The following is a 16,355-nucleotide window of genomic DNA, read 5'->3' as shown; positions in this document are numbered from 1 at the left end:
GGTGTTTAAATTTTAGATGTCTGCTGTCCCCTCGTTTCACCTATAGAGGGACTGTCAGATGCATTTGATTAAAAAAAGCTTAGTATAAAGCCAATGCGTTACAGTGGAATTGACAGGGGCGCGCGTATCCGCGAATGAATGCGTGTCGCAACTTTACAAAAACGCAAATAATGACCCCTCATTGTTCTGCTTTCAAAACACTTTCTATACAAACACTGAACGCCGATAAGACTCAACAAATGATTCAATTCTGAAACAGTTAATGTCAACCGAACAAACAGTGTCTTTAATCCAACCGCGTCGTCGCTATATCAGTTTCCTGAGAGAAATCGTAAGGTAGGCCGACAACCGCATTACATTTGATCGGATGGCACAATGGAGGTTGCAGCATGTCTGACACATTACGCATACGCGCGTGGCATGGCCTAATTTCCAACCACCCCCGAAATGCGCTAAAGGAAAGCAAGCATGTCACAGCCTGTGACTTTTTAATAGAAACCATCGAAAAGTGTTTCCCCGACAAGACTCGCATCGGCTACCTTGCCGAGCACGAGCCGTCTCTCTAAAATGGAGGAAGTTACGCCTTTGTTAGGACAAGGAAACAAATGGCGTGAGGGTTAAAAAGCAAACGATCACGGTCGTGTACTTCTCGGCATTAAACGCGCAAGGCGTCGAATGTTAAAGTGCACGCACGATGCATTTAACGACTCGCGCTCGCTTCGTTTAGATTCTTTTTAGCGCGAGATCTACCTGAGACATAGTGAGTCGGGTTAAGTGGATGTGAACGTATACAGACTGGGGGTTGGGTGTGCTGTGCCGATTGGTCGCTCTCGCCAGCAGACACACACACATGCAGTCAGATCAGGGCTTGTTTTAACACACATACACACAACCAGGGGCACTCGGCAAGCGGGGCAAACAATCATGCATTTAAATAGAATCGTGGCCGATGAAAAAACGTGCTTTCGATGACTTGACGTGGTGCTTCGGGGAGAGTGACAGGCGTTTCGTTCTCGTGTATTTATTCATGGTGAAGAGTGGAGAGGGAGAGAGGGAGAGAAATGAGTGCCGAGGCCTGGCCTACTGCTGCAAATGCTGCTGGGATTTTGCAGATCCTCTTTCAAAAATTGAGAAAAAGTAGCGCTTCGTGCTCGAGTTTGAGGGGCTCTCCGGTGGTTTTGTCGTGACCGAGCCGTAAATGGTAAGAATCCGGCGATCTTTCTGCCGTACCTTTTGTATTTGGTGCGTTATTCGTCGTGGGGTTTTTAATGGGTGACTTTACTGCCTTGCGACTATGGTAACTGTTGATGGCACATGAGGATAATGTAACCTACTTTGCCGGCGTTTTCGCACTGATATAGCACCAAAGGTCATTTAAAACAGTCCAGTGGGGGCATGTCGATGTGCCTGTGCTGGGCTAAGCGATTTGTGTGGAGTTTTTCTGGCTCTCAAGCTTTGTCTTGACGGATTCTTGACAAGACGGCTTGCGGCTCAAACCTGGTAGCCATAACACAACATAGCATGTGCATGATACAACGCTACAGCGTGTCGCTGTTACAACATTACATTTCGACTGTTTACGGTGTGTAATTCATAGATGCATTTGTTATTTTCCATGAAATCACCGTTACTTCAATGCACTTCATTTTCCTCTCAAAGCCTGTCAGATCTTTTAAGACCATTTCCCTCTCTATTTTGTCCCAGGATGGAGCCATGACAACATGAATCAGTCATACAAAGTGGCTGGCAAGGATGGCTCGGAGTGTCGTGATCCGCAGGAGACCAAGGCACTTGATAGCCGCATCAGCTCCTGTGGACACCAAGGCACAAAGCGACAGGGGGACCAGGGGTCTGCCATGCATTTCTTAAACTCGGGCTACAAACTCTCCGCATCCCCGTTTTCGTACGCCCAAAGAGAGTCCACCCCCAACTACAGTCCACTGAGAAGACTTCAGGACCTGACCACTATGGTGAACCACGTAGACGTGAGTTTGCAGGACGGGAGGAATAAATTGCACGTTCACAATCCCATTGGAAGTAGTGAGTTCGGAATAGGTCTCTACCACACCTCCAGTTCCCAAGGAAATGCTGACAGGACTACCATTCAGGAGCTGGACAAGAATGGGTTCTCTCCCGTAAGCTCGGATAGCTTGGAACACTTTCCGTCCATCTCAAATGGATTTTTGCATTTTGAGTCGACGCTGTTTGACAGCGGGGATAGCAAAGATGAGGATGAGAGGGGAGATAAAGTGGCGGTGTTTAAAGGTACACCAACCAAGTGCCAGAAAAGAGGTCTGGCCGTTACGAAAGCCCTCAACAGCAAGAAACTGGACCTAAGTACAAACAAACATGGAAGTTGTAACCCTGTTGCTAAAAATATGGTGCGGGTCGGGCCTTCGGCCAGTCCCTCACATTTGCCTGTTGAGGTCATGATGGAGGATTTTGACAGTATGGATGACTATTCAGACAGCGATTGTGATTTGCCCAGTACTGCGAACAGTGCTTCAATATTCAACTCTGGCCTCTGTAAAAGATCACATTCACCCAGTGACTCCCATTCAAATCCTGTAAGATCTTTATATATTAAGAAGGTTTATTGTAATGTTGCCTGTTTTGCATTCAGCGTCCTTACTGATGTGGGAGTTTAATAACATGGCAACATGTTACCTTTAACTAAATAGCAAAATGAAATGGGGATTTATTTCATTACAAAGTGTTATTTACTAGCCTATATATAGATGTTGCACTACCTGTGAAACGTTGGGCACACTGTTTTTCATCTTCCAAAGTTATACTTATTTTTTTTGTATTATGGAAGAACTACTTAACTGAAAGCTACAAATTGAAATGAAAAATGTAATGGGCCAGATAGGGCCCTGCATACAGAGAACACCCCCCTTCAGTACCTGCAGGCTCATGAAGTTGGATGAAAGGTATAGTTCACCCCAAAATAACAATTCTGTCATCATTTACTCACATTCGAGTTGTTCCAAATCTGTATACATTTCCTTGTTCTGATGAACACAGAGAAAGTTATTTGGAAGAATGCTTATAGCCAAACAGTTCTTCGACACCATTTACTATCATAGTAGGAAAAATCAGTTTATATATTTTTTTGGTTTTGTTGAACACAAAAGCAGATTTCTTTAAGAGTGTAGGACCGCAAACGGTATCGGGGAACTCTTGATAACCATTGTCATTTTTTCTACTATGGTAGTCAATGGGGTCAAAGAACTGTTTGAATACAAGCATTTGTCCAAATATCTTTCTGCGTGTTCAACCAAACAAAGCCATTTAAACAGGTTTGGAGTGAGTGATTCATGGCAGAATTTTAATTTTTGCGTGAACTATCCCTTGAAGTCATGCCCACCCTGGGCAAAGGCTTTCTACTTTATACAAGGCAAAATGTTTGTTTAGCATTTGTTTGGCAGTTGCGTCATTTTTGTGACTTCACTATTATTATAGAATGTTAAAATTAACAAATATTATGTGTGTCCAAACTCTACACTGGTAGTGTATATATGTAACATAAATAACATTGAAAACCCTATTGTATCAAAGGAATAGTTTACCCAAATATGATAAATCTAAATGATAAAATCTTTCATAATTTGCTCACTCTGATATCATCCCTGATATATATGATCGTATAGGATTCCTTTATTTTCCATCTCATAAAAACAATATCCTATCTTTTTAATGCCATTGAATGTGGTTTAGGTTTTATTATAAATCTATTATAAAAAAAGAATCCCTAAGATTTTATTTGGTTAATAAACGTCCTCTGAACTGAAATAAATTGTGGGAGAAATTGATAGATGTTTTTAATTTATGATGACTGTTCACGAGACGCACACGAACCAGTGATATTGGATGTTATTGGCGTGCCACCATATCTGAACTTACTTTTTGGAGGTCTGTTTACATTTATATGTGATGTAAACTGCGCTAAATAAGCATAAAATATTACTTGTTTTCTCTCACAAATGTACCCTTTCATCATATTTGGGTGAACTATTCCTCCTATTAATTCAAAAGAACAATGACTTGATAAAACATTTACACAAACTGAAAATCGGATCTGATGAACACTCAATGTAGCGTAGTTATTTACAGCAGTAACAATGCTTCGTAACATAAAAGCTGTTGTCACGGATGTTTGAGAGTTGCTCTTCTTTAACCACAAAACAGCATAGCTCTTTGACTTTTCGACCTAGGCTTCATTTTCCCAGTGTCAATGGGCATAGTGCTACCTGGTTTATATGGGTAAGCATTGCATGCACTGCGCATTTAGTTAACTCGCTCGTGTGGGTTGCAGTTGGGCTTCTGCCCACAAACAGGCCTTTGTAACCATAAGACTGTTTGAAATGTTGAAACAGTAGCACAAACAACCCAACTTCTGATGAAAGCACACTTCACTCATGTATATAACATTTTAATGCCATTCCTTTTTTTACTCCAGTCCAACAGCCCAAAGAAGAGGCCACTTCCAAGTGTAAGGTACTCCATTGGAGAGGTCGTGTGGGCCAAATTCAACCGCAGACCATGGTGGCCCTGTCAAGTTTCGAATGATCCACAGATTGAGGTCCATACCAAAATGAAAGGTGATTACTTTTGAAATGATGAGAACCAGTTATAATTTCAGGCTTTTCTTTGTTTTCTGATGTGATATACTGGTTATTGTTTTGGTTGCAAAATCTTTGTTTTTGTTTATGCACTTAATTTTCCTCTCCCGTCACTGTTGACAGAGACTACACAAATCTTGAAGATCTTTTGATTTCATTTTAAAAACATTTGTGTATGTTTTAAAGAAAAAAAGATCCCATGAAATAATTTAGACCTTAAGCTTCTACTGTTGTCCTATTGTGATAGAATGATGCTGGAGGTCAGTGCCCAAGTTCCAAAGTTTAGATTCAGTTTTAGGGGAATTATTATGGTATTATTATTAATGATATGTCTTTTCCTAACGTAAGAGGTTTGTTGCAAATATCTGGAGGTTCTTAGATGATCTCATATACATTTTACAGATCCCAGTCGTCGGCCGTGTCGCCTTTATTTTATCAAGATGTTTGGGGAGATAGTAGACCAAGCATGGGTGCCAGCAAAAGCCACGTTTCCTTTTGAAGGAGGTCATCAGTTTGAAAAACTGCCGGTGTTGAGACGGAGAGGAAGACAGAAGGATAAAGATTACAAATACACGGTAAGGAATGTATACAAATGATTGTGGCGTTTGTCTTACATTTATAGGAACAGTACACCCAAAAAGGAAAATTCCATCAAAGGAAAAATGACTTCGTAATTTTATTTTCTGTTGAAGATATTTTGAAGCACGTAGAAACAATTCTGGTATACTTTTTGACTACCTTTATAATTTTCTTACTATGGTAGTCGATGGTGGCTAGAACGGTTTGGTTACAAGCATTCTCCAAAATATGTTTCTCAGTCTTCATCACAGCTAAGAAATGTATACAGATTCGGAACAATTTAAATTTTGGGTTAACTGTCCCTTTAACTTTGTTATATAAAATGTTAAACAATAAATGGTTCTTATCAGACTCATGATATTTGTTCTCTACAGGTTCCTAAGCGTCTCATTCCATCATGGAAAGCTAGCGTCTTGGAGGCAGAAGCAGCGCTGTCCAAACGGTTAAACAGTGAGGCACCGTTGACCTTGGTTCGAGATGTACACACAACTGTTTCAGAAGACAAGGCACCAAAAAGCCCTACTTGCCCAGCGTCTACTACAATATCCACATCATCAAGCACATCTTTGAGTAATGGATTAGATCCATCTGTTAAAAGCATAGCCAAACCTAGCACTGCAAACAAAAAGAAGTGTTCAAATAAGAAAAATAACTCCGTTGTAAAAACTCCTGTTAAGTCGAACAGCAGCTCTTTCTCAAAATTATTGTCAAATGCTTCAGACGCCTACAAAAACGCAAAGTGCAAATCAGACCCTGTGGATAGCCCGTATTCAGATATTGACTCCGTTCCGAGGATTCTTTGTCCCAAACGTTCAGAGGGATCGCCCCATAAAGAGGTGGCGCAAGAATCTAGCACTAAACCCATGAAAAATCAGCCCAGTAAAAAGACTAAAAGAGCTTGCACGGAAAAGCCGGTTAAGAAGACAGAGTCTGGTTCGAAATGCACACCGAACAGTAAGCAGAAAAAGTCAACGCCCAAAGACAAAACACTTAAGGTTACAAACTCCAGACAGAAGGAAAGCAGTTCCCCCGGGTCAGACGGATCTTTCGCCATGCACTCTTTCTATTTGCCCGCCAGCAGTGGTTTAATGTCAAGAGCGCTTGCAGCCAGCGAAGAAACCGAGGACATTGAACACTTAAATCAGGAGCCTGAAGAGCCGAAGTCTCACTCGCCGTGTGCTGGAGGCAACCGCCTCGATCCTCATAGTAAGTGTACGTCACCCAATGATCGATCGGAGTCCTCAAAACAACAATGGCTGGTAAAAACTGAGACTGGTGAAGATTCCACCGATGAATCGCTGTGCCACACACCCCCAAACCCAACACTGATCAAATTGACCAGAATACGCGCAGAGAAAAATGGCATCAACAATGGAACCCAGCTTAACAACGAGAACATGTTCTCAGACGCATCGTCTTTGTCTGCCCCCTCTCCCTCCATCTCCCCCATGGATGTCTTCCATGATACTAAGGAGCTTTCTTTCAGGTCTCTAGTCAAAGAGGAATGCAACTCAGGAGAGCCTTCGCTCCGTGCAGACTCGAATTATAAATTCAGCACTTTCTTAATGCTGCTGAAGGACCTGCATGACAGCCGTGAGAAGGAAGGGAAACCTTTAACGCTCCCCCCAACTTCTCCATCCTCTCTCATTAGGGATGAACCCTCTCTCATCCCCACCGGTGAAAACGCAACGGCTAAGTTACTTTGCGAAAAAGAATGGAAGACTATTGGGGATCAGAATGGTCGGCAGGTGAAGACGTCAACACCAAACAGCTCCAAGCAAATCAAGTCCAAGCCGAAATTTGTGAAAAAAGAGGCTCCAAAACTGGAGGATGTGAGCAATTTAGTCTCTCAAGTGAAGAAGCACAACACATCAGGAGTTTTTGATACACACAAGAAGGTGTTGCCACAGTTAGGAGGACTCTCTAACTCTCATCTCGATGCTGTTCATGATGTCTGTGGCAAGGGCACGATATCTAAAGTCGCGCCCAAGAAACGATGGCAAACGTTTGAGTGCACCGTTGACAACAGCCTGAAGCCAAAAAGCGATACGGTCGGTTTGAATCAAGATGTAATGCAGGTGTCCGCAGAGCTCAATGGAGTCTTCAAAGAAAGTAATGAGACTCCACATTTAGACATCCCAGATAAAAAAGATAGTTCAGGTAAGTCCACTCAAATATTATGTGAAGTTTAAAATCAGATGATGTTTTATTGTGAATTAAATTAATCTAGATTTTTTTGTCTCAGAAAACAAAAGACTTCGAAAACCAAGTAAGAGGTTGATTGAATCTAGCGAAGAATATGAACAAGTATTTACTACGAAGAAGAAAATGAAGCCCTTCAAAGAATCCTGTAAAACAGTAAGTTATTTCAGAATCAGTTTCTATAAATGTTTTATAGACACTGCTCATAATATCTTATTTCTGTATTTAAGGTTGGTTTAACCAGGAATTACATAAATCATAATTTATTCAACATCATGTCTTGAAATCAAGATCATATATGCCTTGAAACACAAAAGAGGGCAAGATTTCCAATAAATAATCCTTGAAATATTTTTTTTTCTTAAAGGCTTCAAATACATAACATACAGCTATATTACTTTTTACTAATATGCTAAACATGTTTTGTGTTTCACATAACATGAATAAACAAGTTCAGAATTACAATTTATGGGTGAACTGTATAGGGTACAAAACGATGTCACTTGAACAGAGAGTAAACAGTTTCCTCATGTGTTTTCTGAAGGGCCCCTGGATCACTACCACCGCACAGCCGCCATCAGAACAGATGGATGCAGTTGATGCTTTCGACTCACCACCCGAAGACCCACCAGAGAAGTCCACACCAGAAGAGTTAAAACCATCAGATAGTCATGTCCAAACTTCAACACCAGTATCTGCATCCTGTGGAGACACCTCACCAGACAGAGAATCGATTGAGAAGAAGCCTGGTAAGAGTATGTTGTTTAGGATGGTGTACGCATTGCGGTTTAATATTTATAACCATTTTATTATTATTTTACAGCATCCTCTGAACGAAGGAGACCACGTAAGCCTTTACATAGGATTCTGGACTGGACTTTTGAGAGGGAATCTGCAAAGATCCCAAAGAAAAGGGTAGGTGATAAAAAAAGGGGTCTTCATTTGAATTACAGTTGTTTTTTTTAACTTATTTTTAACTTTGTTATACCAGGAGAGTAAACAACAAGGTGACACCCAAGAGGACGCGGCTGTCAAAGATTTGCAGGTAACACTCTTGTCTGTGCTGTGTTAGAGATGTGCAAAAATACAGAATGGACTAGTAAGTGGGTGGCCTGAACTACTAGTATACTTGAATATTCAATGATATAGTTTTTTGAACAACCTGTTTCTTCAGTGCTATCATTTTTTGTTTTGTTTTTTGAAACAGGAAGTGCCTGAACCAATGACATCAAGCCCAGTTGGTGCATCAGGTAAGCCTGTTTTTATCCATGTGTTTGACTCTTGTTTACTTTTTTGTTGTCATTTGTGTATGTTTTGAATATTCTACTTCCATTTCAATATGTCTATGATAACATCACTTCTGTCTACAGCAGTGGCACAAAGTGAAGCTGAAACATCGTCTCCAGTTCAGAACGACACCCCCATTGCCTGTCAGATCCAGCTGGATGAGGAACCGTTCAGCCCATCCAAGCCCCAAACAAAAGAGCCTCACACCAACGGCGAGGACAGTCCGATCGCCGAAGTCAGTATTACAAGTTTCTCATCACCCCAGTGACTTATGAACAGTTAGACAAGTACACAACACATAAGCCCAAACATAAAGCAGTCTGATCCATCATATTTCACTGATTAACCTGCTTCTCTGTTATATTTTTCTTTCAGGTTTTTGGTGCGGGACTCAATGACAGTGCTTTTTCAAGCAGAGATTCTTTATCGGGTGATTTGGGACTCTCAACCAGTAAAAAGTCAGTGGAAAGGGGCGGAGGTGCGTCGTTGAAGGAGAATGTTTGCCAGGTAAATCCAATCTGGATCAAGTGCCACATGCATGTGCTTCCATCCTGCACTTGCTAATTGCACTTCTGGTTAGACCTAAACTACATTTCGTTACACTGTACTTGTATATGTGTAATGACAATAAAGTTGAATCTAATCTAATCTATTACAGCTCATCGCTTGACCATTTTTTTATGAAGCTCCTTTGCTTACTGTGTAAATACATTCTTGTGTATACTTTTAGGTTTGTGAGAAGACAGGTGAGCTGCTCCTCTGTGAGGGGCAGTGCTGTGGTGCCTTCCACCTGCAGTGCATTGGCCTCACTGAGACACCTAAAGGGCGCTTTATCTGCCACGAGTGCAAGACGGGTAAGTTACCGTTCCTGTGACACCTGCCCACTCGATTTAACAAGGCAAACTTGCATGAACAGTGAACTCTCGCACGTTTGCAATATTTTGAAGCGTCTTTCCATTCCAGGTGTGCACACGTGTTTTGTGTGTAATAAGCCTGATAAAGAGGTGCGGAGGTGCATGATCCCTGTGTGTGGGAAGTTTTACCACATGGATTGCATTATGAAACATTCCCCCACCGTCGCTCAGAACCGCGGCTTCCGCTGTTCCCTACACGTCTGCCTCGCCTGCTACATCACCAACCCCGCCAACCCTGGCATCTCAAAAGGTGACCGTCATTCACTTCCAAGTCATCCACCTGTTTTTTAAGGGGTTTGATAGCAAGGATGTAAAGCCTCAATTCACTGTCAGTCAGTAAATGTTGCTGCTTTGGAACAATGCACATTGTGAAAAGCGCTATAGAAATGAAATGCAATTAAAGCTCAGGGATGTCAAAGTATGATCAAATAAATTTGTCGGGAACATTACAAACTGATTTGTTGTTCATAACATGTCTATTTCGTAGGCCGTTTAACACGCTGTGTTCGCTGCCCTGTGGCCTACCATGCCAATGACTACTGTATGGCTGCCGGAAGCGTCCCATTGGCCAATAACAGCTTCCTGTGTCCCAACCACTTCACTCCACGCAAAGGGTGCAAAAACCACGAGCACATTAATGTCAGCTGGTGTTTTGTGTGTTCTGAAGGTTTGTACTCATTTTTAATATTAATAATTTTGATGCATTAATTATTTTGACTTGTCAAGTAAGAAGCCACCCTTAGCACCCGCCTAGCAATGCCTTAGCAACTTCTTAAAACCAGCATGACCCTGTCATCATAGTCTTTGGATTAAAATGTACATCTTCTCTCTACAGGAGGAAGTCTGCTCTGCTGTGAATCCTGTCCTGCTGCTTTCCACCGTGAATGTCTGAATATCGACATGCCTCAAGGAAGCTGGTTTTGTAATGACTGCCGGGCCGGAAAGAAACCCCACTACAAAGATGTTCTGTGGGTGAAAGTGGGGCGCTACAGGTTTGTGTGCTGATTCACCAGTACAAGCTGTACCAAAATCACAAATAGGAGTTTTCAAGTTTCTGATTCTTTGTTGCAGGTGGTGGCCCGCTGAAGTTACTCAACCGAAAAGCGTCCCTGAGAACATCCACCGCATGAGGCACGAGGTGGGTGAGTTTCCTGTGCACTTCTTTGGCTCCAAAGACTACGTGTGGACGTACCAGGCCCGCTGCTTCCCCTACATGGAGGGCGATGCCAACAATAAAGAGAAAATGGGAAAGGGCGCAGATGCCATCTATAAAAAAGGTGCACTAAAAATATATTCTTTTACAAATTAAAAGTAACAAAAGAGAAAACTGTATGATATTAAAAAAGTGGAACTATGTTCTCAACTTTCTCTCAGCTTTAAATGAAGCAGCTGATAGATTCAGGGAACTTCTGGCAGAAAAGGAGATGAGACAACTCCAAGAAGACAGAAAGAACGACAAAAAACCTCCTCCGTACAAACACATCAAGGTACGACGGTGTAAATCCTTCCATTTCAAGACAAGCCATGTGTTTGATCTGTATTGTTTGGTTTATATCTGTTCTGTAAATCTTTCATTTTAAACGTTTAGTTCTGTTAGTTCTTTTATCTCATGCTGTCATCTCTGTACATCCATTGATTTCCAGGTGAACCGCCCTATTGGGAAAGTACAGATTATCACAGCCGATCTGTCCGAGATACCTCGGTGCAACTGCAAGGCCACGGATGAGAGTCCGTGCGGCATTGACTCCGAGTGCATTAATCGCATGCTGATGTACGAGTGTCATCCACAAGTGTGTCCAGCAGGGGAACGCTGTCAGAACCAGTGCTTCAACAAACGGCAGTACACTGAGGTGGAGATATTCAGGACGCTGTCACGTGGGTGGGGCTTACGCAGTGTGTCTGACATTAAAAAGGTAAGCTTGTTTCATTTATCACCAATATTATCATCACTGCATCTTCATAGGAGCCATCCTTAGAAAGCCTAGAATTAAAACAAAGGTATTTGGCATTTCATCAACAAGCGTCTTGCCCTGGGAATTCATTCTTCTATTTAATATAGGGAGCCTTTGTGAGTGAGTATGTCGGTGAGGTGATTGACGAAGAGGAGTGTCGTGCCAGAATCAAACACGCGCAGGAAAATGACATATGCAACTATTACATGCTTACTCTGGATAAGGTCGGTATCACTTGGGTCGTGTCACAAATCTTTGCAAATAGTTGATCTCAATTAACATGTGTTATCTATGTATGTGCAGTAACATGTGTTATCTATGTATGTGCAGGATCGTATCATCGATGCCGGGCCGAAGGGAAACCAAGCCCGTTTTATGAACCACTGCTGCCAGCCGAACTGCGAGACGCAAAAGTGGACGGTGAATGGAGACACTAGAGTCGGGCTGTTTGCCTTAGAGGACATCCCCACAGGTGGGCTCAGACCTTTAGCTCAATGATGATGAAGGTCATAGGTTTGATACCTGGGAAACACAAATTGATAAAATGTGTATTTAGTGCATTAAGTTGCTTTGGATGAAAGAATCTTGCAAATGCATGAATGCAAAAGTAATGTGGTTGTAAAAAATGAGTGAATTTTTTTAATATTCTTGTCAACTGTTGTCAGGTGTGGAGCTTACTTTTAACTATAACTTGGAGTGTCTGGGAAACGGGAAGACCGTTTGTAAATGTGGAGCCCCTAACTGTAGTGGATTCCTTGGTGTAAGACCAAAGGTATGATGGGTTGCACACATATTTTTGTTTTTTAAGGAACATGGCAAGTTAAATACAAGTTTAGCTGTATATGGTTTTATACACGATTTCTGTTTATTCCAAGGGAAGTCAGAGACTAAATGATTAATTATGTTCATATTCCTGATGTAGAATATACATTTGTATAAGGGAAGGTCAACTTTATTCTGTGACTGCTTTTAAATTCATTTGTCATATGACAAACTTTCTCTTCAGAATCAGCCTCCATCTGATGATAAGAACCGGAAACTGAAGAAGAAGGTTGCAATAAAGCGGAAGAGTCAGTTGGAGGTCACCAAGGAAAGAGAAGATGAATGTTTCTACTGTGGAGATGGAGGGCAGATTGTATCTTGTAAGAAGCCCGGCTGTCCCAAGGTTTACCATGCTGACTGTCTGAATTTGTCCAAGAGACCTGCAGGTAAATAAGATTTTATTGTCATATGGTTTGTTTCTTTTTACATTGTTTTGCGATGCCTTGAAGTTCTACTGCAATGTGTTTGTTTGATAAAGATCCATTCAAGATGGTCCACTTTTAAAGTGAACCCTAAAATGAAAATTCTGTCATCATGTACTCACCCTCCTGTCATTTCAAACCTGTATGGCATTCTTTCTTCCGCAGAATACAAAAGGAGATATTTTGAAGATTGTTGTTACCCGGCACCCATTGACTTGCATTGTTTTAGTGCCCATACAATACAGGTGAATGGGTAGCGTCGCTGTTTGGTTTACCAACTTTCTTCAAAATAGCTTAATTTGTGTACTGCGCAGTGTGGATGAAAGAAAACCATACAGGTTTGAAATGACAAGAGGTTGAGTTAATGATATCAGAATTTTCATTTTCATTTAACTATCCCTTAAAGACCCAAATAAATTGCATTTTCTTTTGTATCCTTGTTTTGGAGGTGGTGTGATTTATAACATATATAACATATAACACTGTAAGATTATACACATGCCCTGGAACAAGAATTCAGACAACGGTCAATTTTTGATTTTATATTTACCTCAAAGGACCTCACAGGTTCATTGGAACCTCAATGAGATTTTATTATTTTAAAGCTGAACGTAAAGTTTTTAGTTTGTAATTCATAAGCAGTCATGTCTCAAACTACCTGCTGCATTTTTTTTATCAGGTCGCTGGGAGTGTCCTTGGCATCAGTGTAATGAGTGCGGAAGAGAGGCAGCGTCCTTCTGCGAGATGTGTCCCATCTCCTACTGTAAACAGCATTGTGAGGGAATGCTTTTCATCTCCAAACTAGATGGCAAACTGTCCTGTAGCGAACATGATCCGTGTGGCCCCGATCCTCTTGAGCCTGGGGAGATTCGAGAATTCATGCCCGGCACTCCCATCTTACACACACCTCCCAACTTGGCAGGTGCGGGCCTCTCCGCAGTCAGGAGTCCCCAACCCGCCCTTCCACCTGCAGCACCCCTATTCATCCCCGCCCCGAACAGACCTGTATTCAAAGCCCAAAGCGAACCATACACAGACAGTGTCGAGATGGACAGTGTAGTTTTGCCATCCTCATCCCCTTGTAAAGACATCAAGGAAGAAGATGTCAGCGATGAGGGGGAGGTGGTGGAAGGGGTCATAGGAGACGAGGGAGACGACGAAGGCCTTGAGGTGGTAGATGATGATGATGATGATGAGGAAGATATGGACTGTGGCACGTTGGGGTTTGAGGATGAGGAGGAGGAGGAGGAGGAGGACTGGGGAGATGAATGCGTGGACGAGGAATTTGAAGATCAAGAGGACTTGGGAGAAGTGGAGGGGGATGACCAGGAAACATCATGGGACGAGGTCATCGAAGGAGAAAAGTGAACTCGCCTCGGTTTTGTTAAACATACATCTCATGCACAAAAAAACTATGATGAGGAAAGCTTCAAAGCTGTCCGAGCACAGCGAACATCCGGTAACGGCAGAGCAGAGAGCAGAAACTGCCCGACTGCAACTTTGAAAACAATGCACATGTGCAAGATTGTTGGTATCGGCTTGCCTTCTCAGTCCAAGTCCTCTTTGAAATGTACTTTTAGAGGGTTGGACATGGTGCTGTGTGACTGTGTCTGGCTCAGTCCTGTTGTTGGTATATAATTCATGTCTGGTGCTCTTTTGTGCATTTAATTTCCTCCTCAAACTGTTTACATTCTCTCAAACTCTGATCTAAACAGATTGGATGACCTCACATTGGGCAGAAATGGGAAGCATCATGCCAGGAACTCTCGTGCAGTGTCTTAAGAAACACAGATGTTTGATCATGCTGTTGAGCAACCTTGTAACTTGTCCATTTAAAAAAAAAAGTATGTTTCTATAAAACTGAAACAAGCTATGTATCGGGAAATTGACATTTTGGCCTTCCACCAAGTTGAGGATTTAAATGACCTAGTCACAACAGTATGGCTCTAAATTTCACCAAGGGTTATCATGTCACTTAAATTGGTTTTTCTCTGTTCAACTGGACCTGTCTGTTAATATGCCGGAGTATCAACATGAAATGATTGAGTTGTGTTAAAGAGTCAAAGAAAAGGAAATATCACATTCCAATTTCTCAGCAAAAGCTAATATCATAAATGAAGAAAGGGTCAAGAAACTTAGTAATTTGTATGTTTTTGTTAATTCTAGAGAAGTAATGATAATCGTCTGGGCTTGAGACTTATAGGAATGATGAGTTTGTGCTTCTTAGATAAGCTTGATGTTACAGGAAGTTTACATTTCTGCTTTGCGCAGTTATTGAATTTCAGTCTCCATCTTGAAATTTGATCAGGTGCCTCACTGTAGTAACTATTAAGATCCGAAAATTCTAGCCCCATTATAAACCTGTGTATGTTTTATGTTTGTGTGTCTGTGTCTTTAAAAGGCATGTATGAATGTTTTGCACTCTTTCAGAGTTAATGAGGAGTCTTGATCATGTTTTCATAAAACCCTTAAGGAAAACCATTCACCTTTTATACTGTTTTTTTATTTTTTATTATGCACCGACTGAAATCCTAATGCGTCTAAAAGTTGAAAGTTATGTGACAGATGCAATCTGATAAGAGAAAGCATCTAATCGTGGCTTCTCAAGTCATTTTCTATTTAGACTCAAGTTAAACCTGCATATTTTACTAAAAATATGCAAAAATTCCTCCCATTTTCTTCATACAAAGACTATCTTTGTTACAAGTTACTTATAACTTAAACATCTCTCACCATCATATGCTCTCAGAAATGTCAATCCCATTTTAGTATTCTGCACCAGATACAAATCCTTTTTTAAAAAGCGGAATCATGTGTAAAACATTGAAAAGTAGATTTTGTCTCACCGTTACTGGGGCTGTTTCAATGCCTTTTGGCCTTACCCTACAATTTCTAATGATGTTTTTCAAACGTTAATCACGTGAATGCTTTTTTTAAAGTACTTTCTTTCATTACATCAACAGCCTTTGTACTTCTGTTCATAGCTCTGTGTTTCTTTCAAAGTCATGCTTTTCTTTTGTATTTATGGAACTCATGTAATCTTCTACTCTTGGTTTTGTGTTTCTCGTGTTTGGCAAGTCTGCTGCTGTGTGTCGGCACGCTTTGGCCCCTCGATACCACGAAGAGATAGAAATGCAGATGATAGCTTCCTGAGGACATTTGGGCGAAATGTTTGCTGCAATGTTAGAGACCCCATGATTTTGTACTGTACCTTGTGCATAATAAATATTATAAGTAAAATTTTACAATAGACACAACATTCTCCTCTGGTTTTTATCGAGGCCTTGTATGAAGGAAAAGGATAGATCTTAAGTAACATTTAACTTACAAAGTTATTGAAGTGATAAAATAAATACAGCATGCAGCAATAACTTCTTTCCGTTCAATGTTTTCAAAGTGAATGAAATAACAGGAAAAATATTATAATATAAGGATTAAATCATGTAACATATACAGTATAAAATTGCATTGAAGTCACTTAATCATATCAATTATTATTTTTTAATTAAAAATGGGTATTTAATTCCTTTGGGGTGATAAACTCAGAACTGT

The 16,355-nt window shown here is 41.1% G+C and overlaps 1 protein-coding gene across 1 annotated transcript; it reads left to right on the top strand.

Annotated features, from left to right (window-relative positions):
• The first annotated feature begins 97 nt into the window (after nucleotides 1-97).
• On the top strand, nucleotides 98-16,058 carry nsd1a (nuclear receptor binding SET domain protein 1a). The gene is made up of 24 exons (XM_079480582.1): nucleotides 98-1,582; nucleotides 1,705-2,567; nucleotides 4,463-4,604; nucleotides 5,028-5,200; nucleotides 5,579-7,364; nucleotides 7,450-7,562; nucleotides 7,951-8,155; nucleotides 8,230-8,321; nucleotides 8,398-8,451; nucleotides 8,614-8,656; nucleotides 8,777-8,928; nucleotides 9,069-9,200; nucleotides 9,424-9,547; nucleotides 9,657-9,857; nucleotides 10,095-10,274; nucleotides 10,443-10,599; nucleotides 10,679-10,884; nucleotides 10,982-11,094; nucleotides 11,251-11,520; nucleotides 11,667-11,783; nucleotides 11,890-12,031; nucleotides 12,225-12,331; nucleotides 12,566-12,767; nucleotides 13,483-16,058. Exons 1-24 carry the CDS (start codon nucleotides 1,522-1,524, stop codon nucleotides 14,169-14,171), a joined length of 6,324 nt encoding a protein of 2,107 aa, XP_079336708.1. The 5' UTR covers nucleotides 98-1,521; the 3' UTR covers nucleotides 14,172-16,058.
• Nucleotides 16,059-16,355: the final 297 nt, after the last annotated feature.

This window comes from Barbatula barbatula, assembly GCF_947034865.1.
Source record: "Barbatula barbatula genome assembly, chromosome: 18".
Taxonomy (NCBI): Eukaryota; Metazoa; Chordata; class Actinopteri; order Cypriniformes; family Nemacheilidae; genus Barbatula; species Barbatula barbatula.
This window is presented reverse-complemented; position numbering and strand designations above follow the sequence as displayed.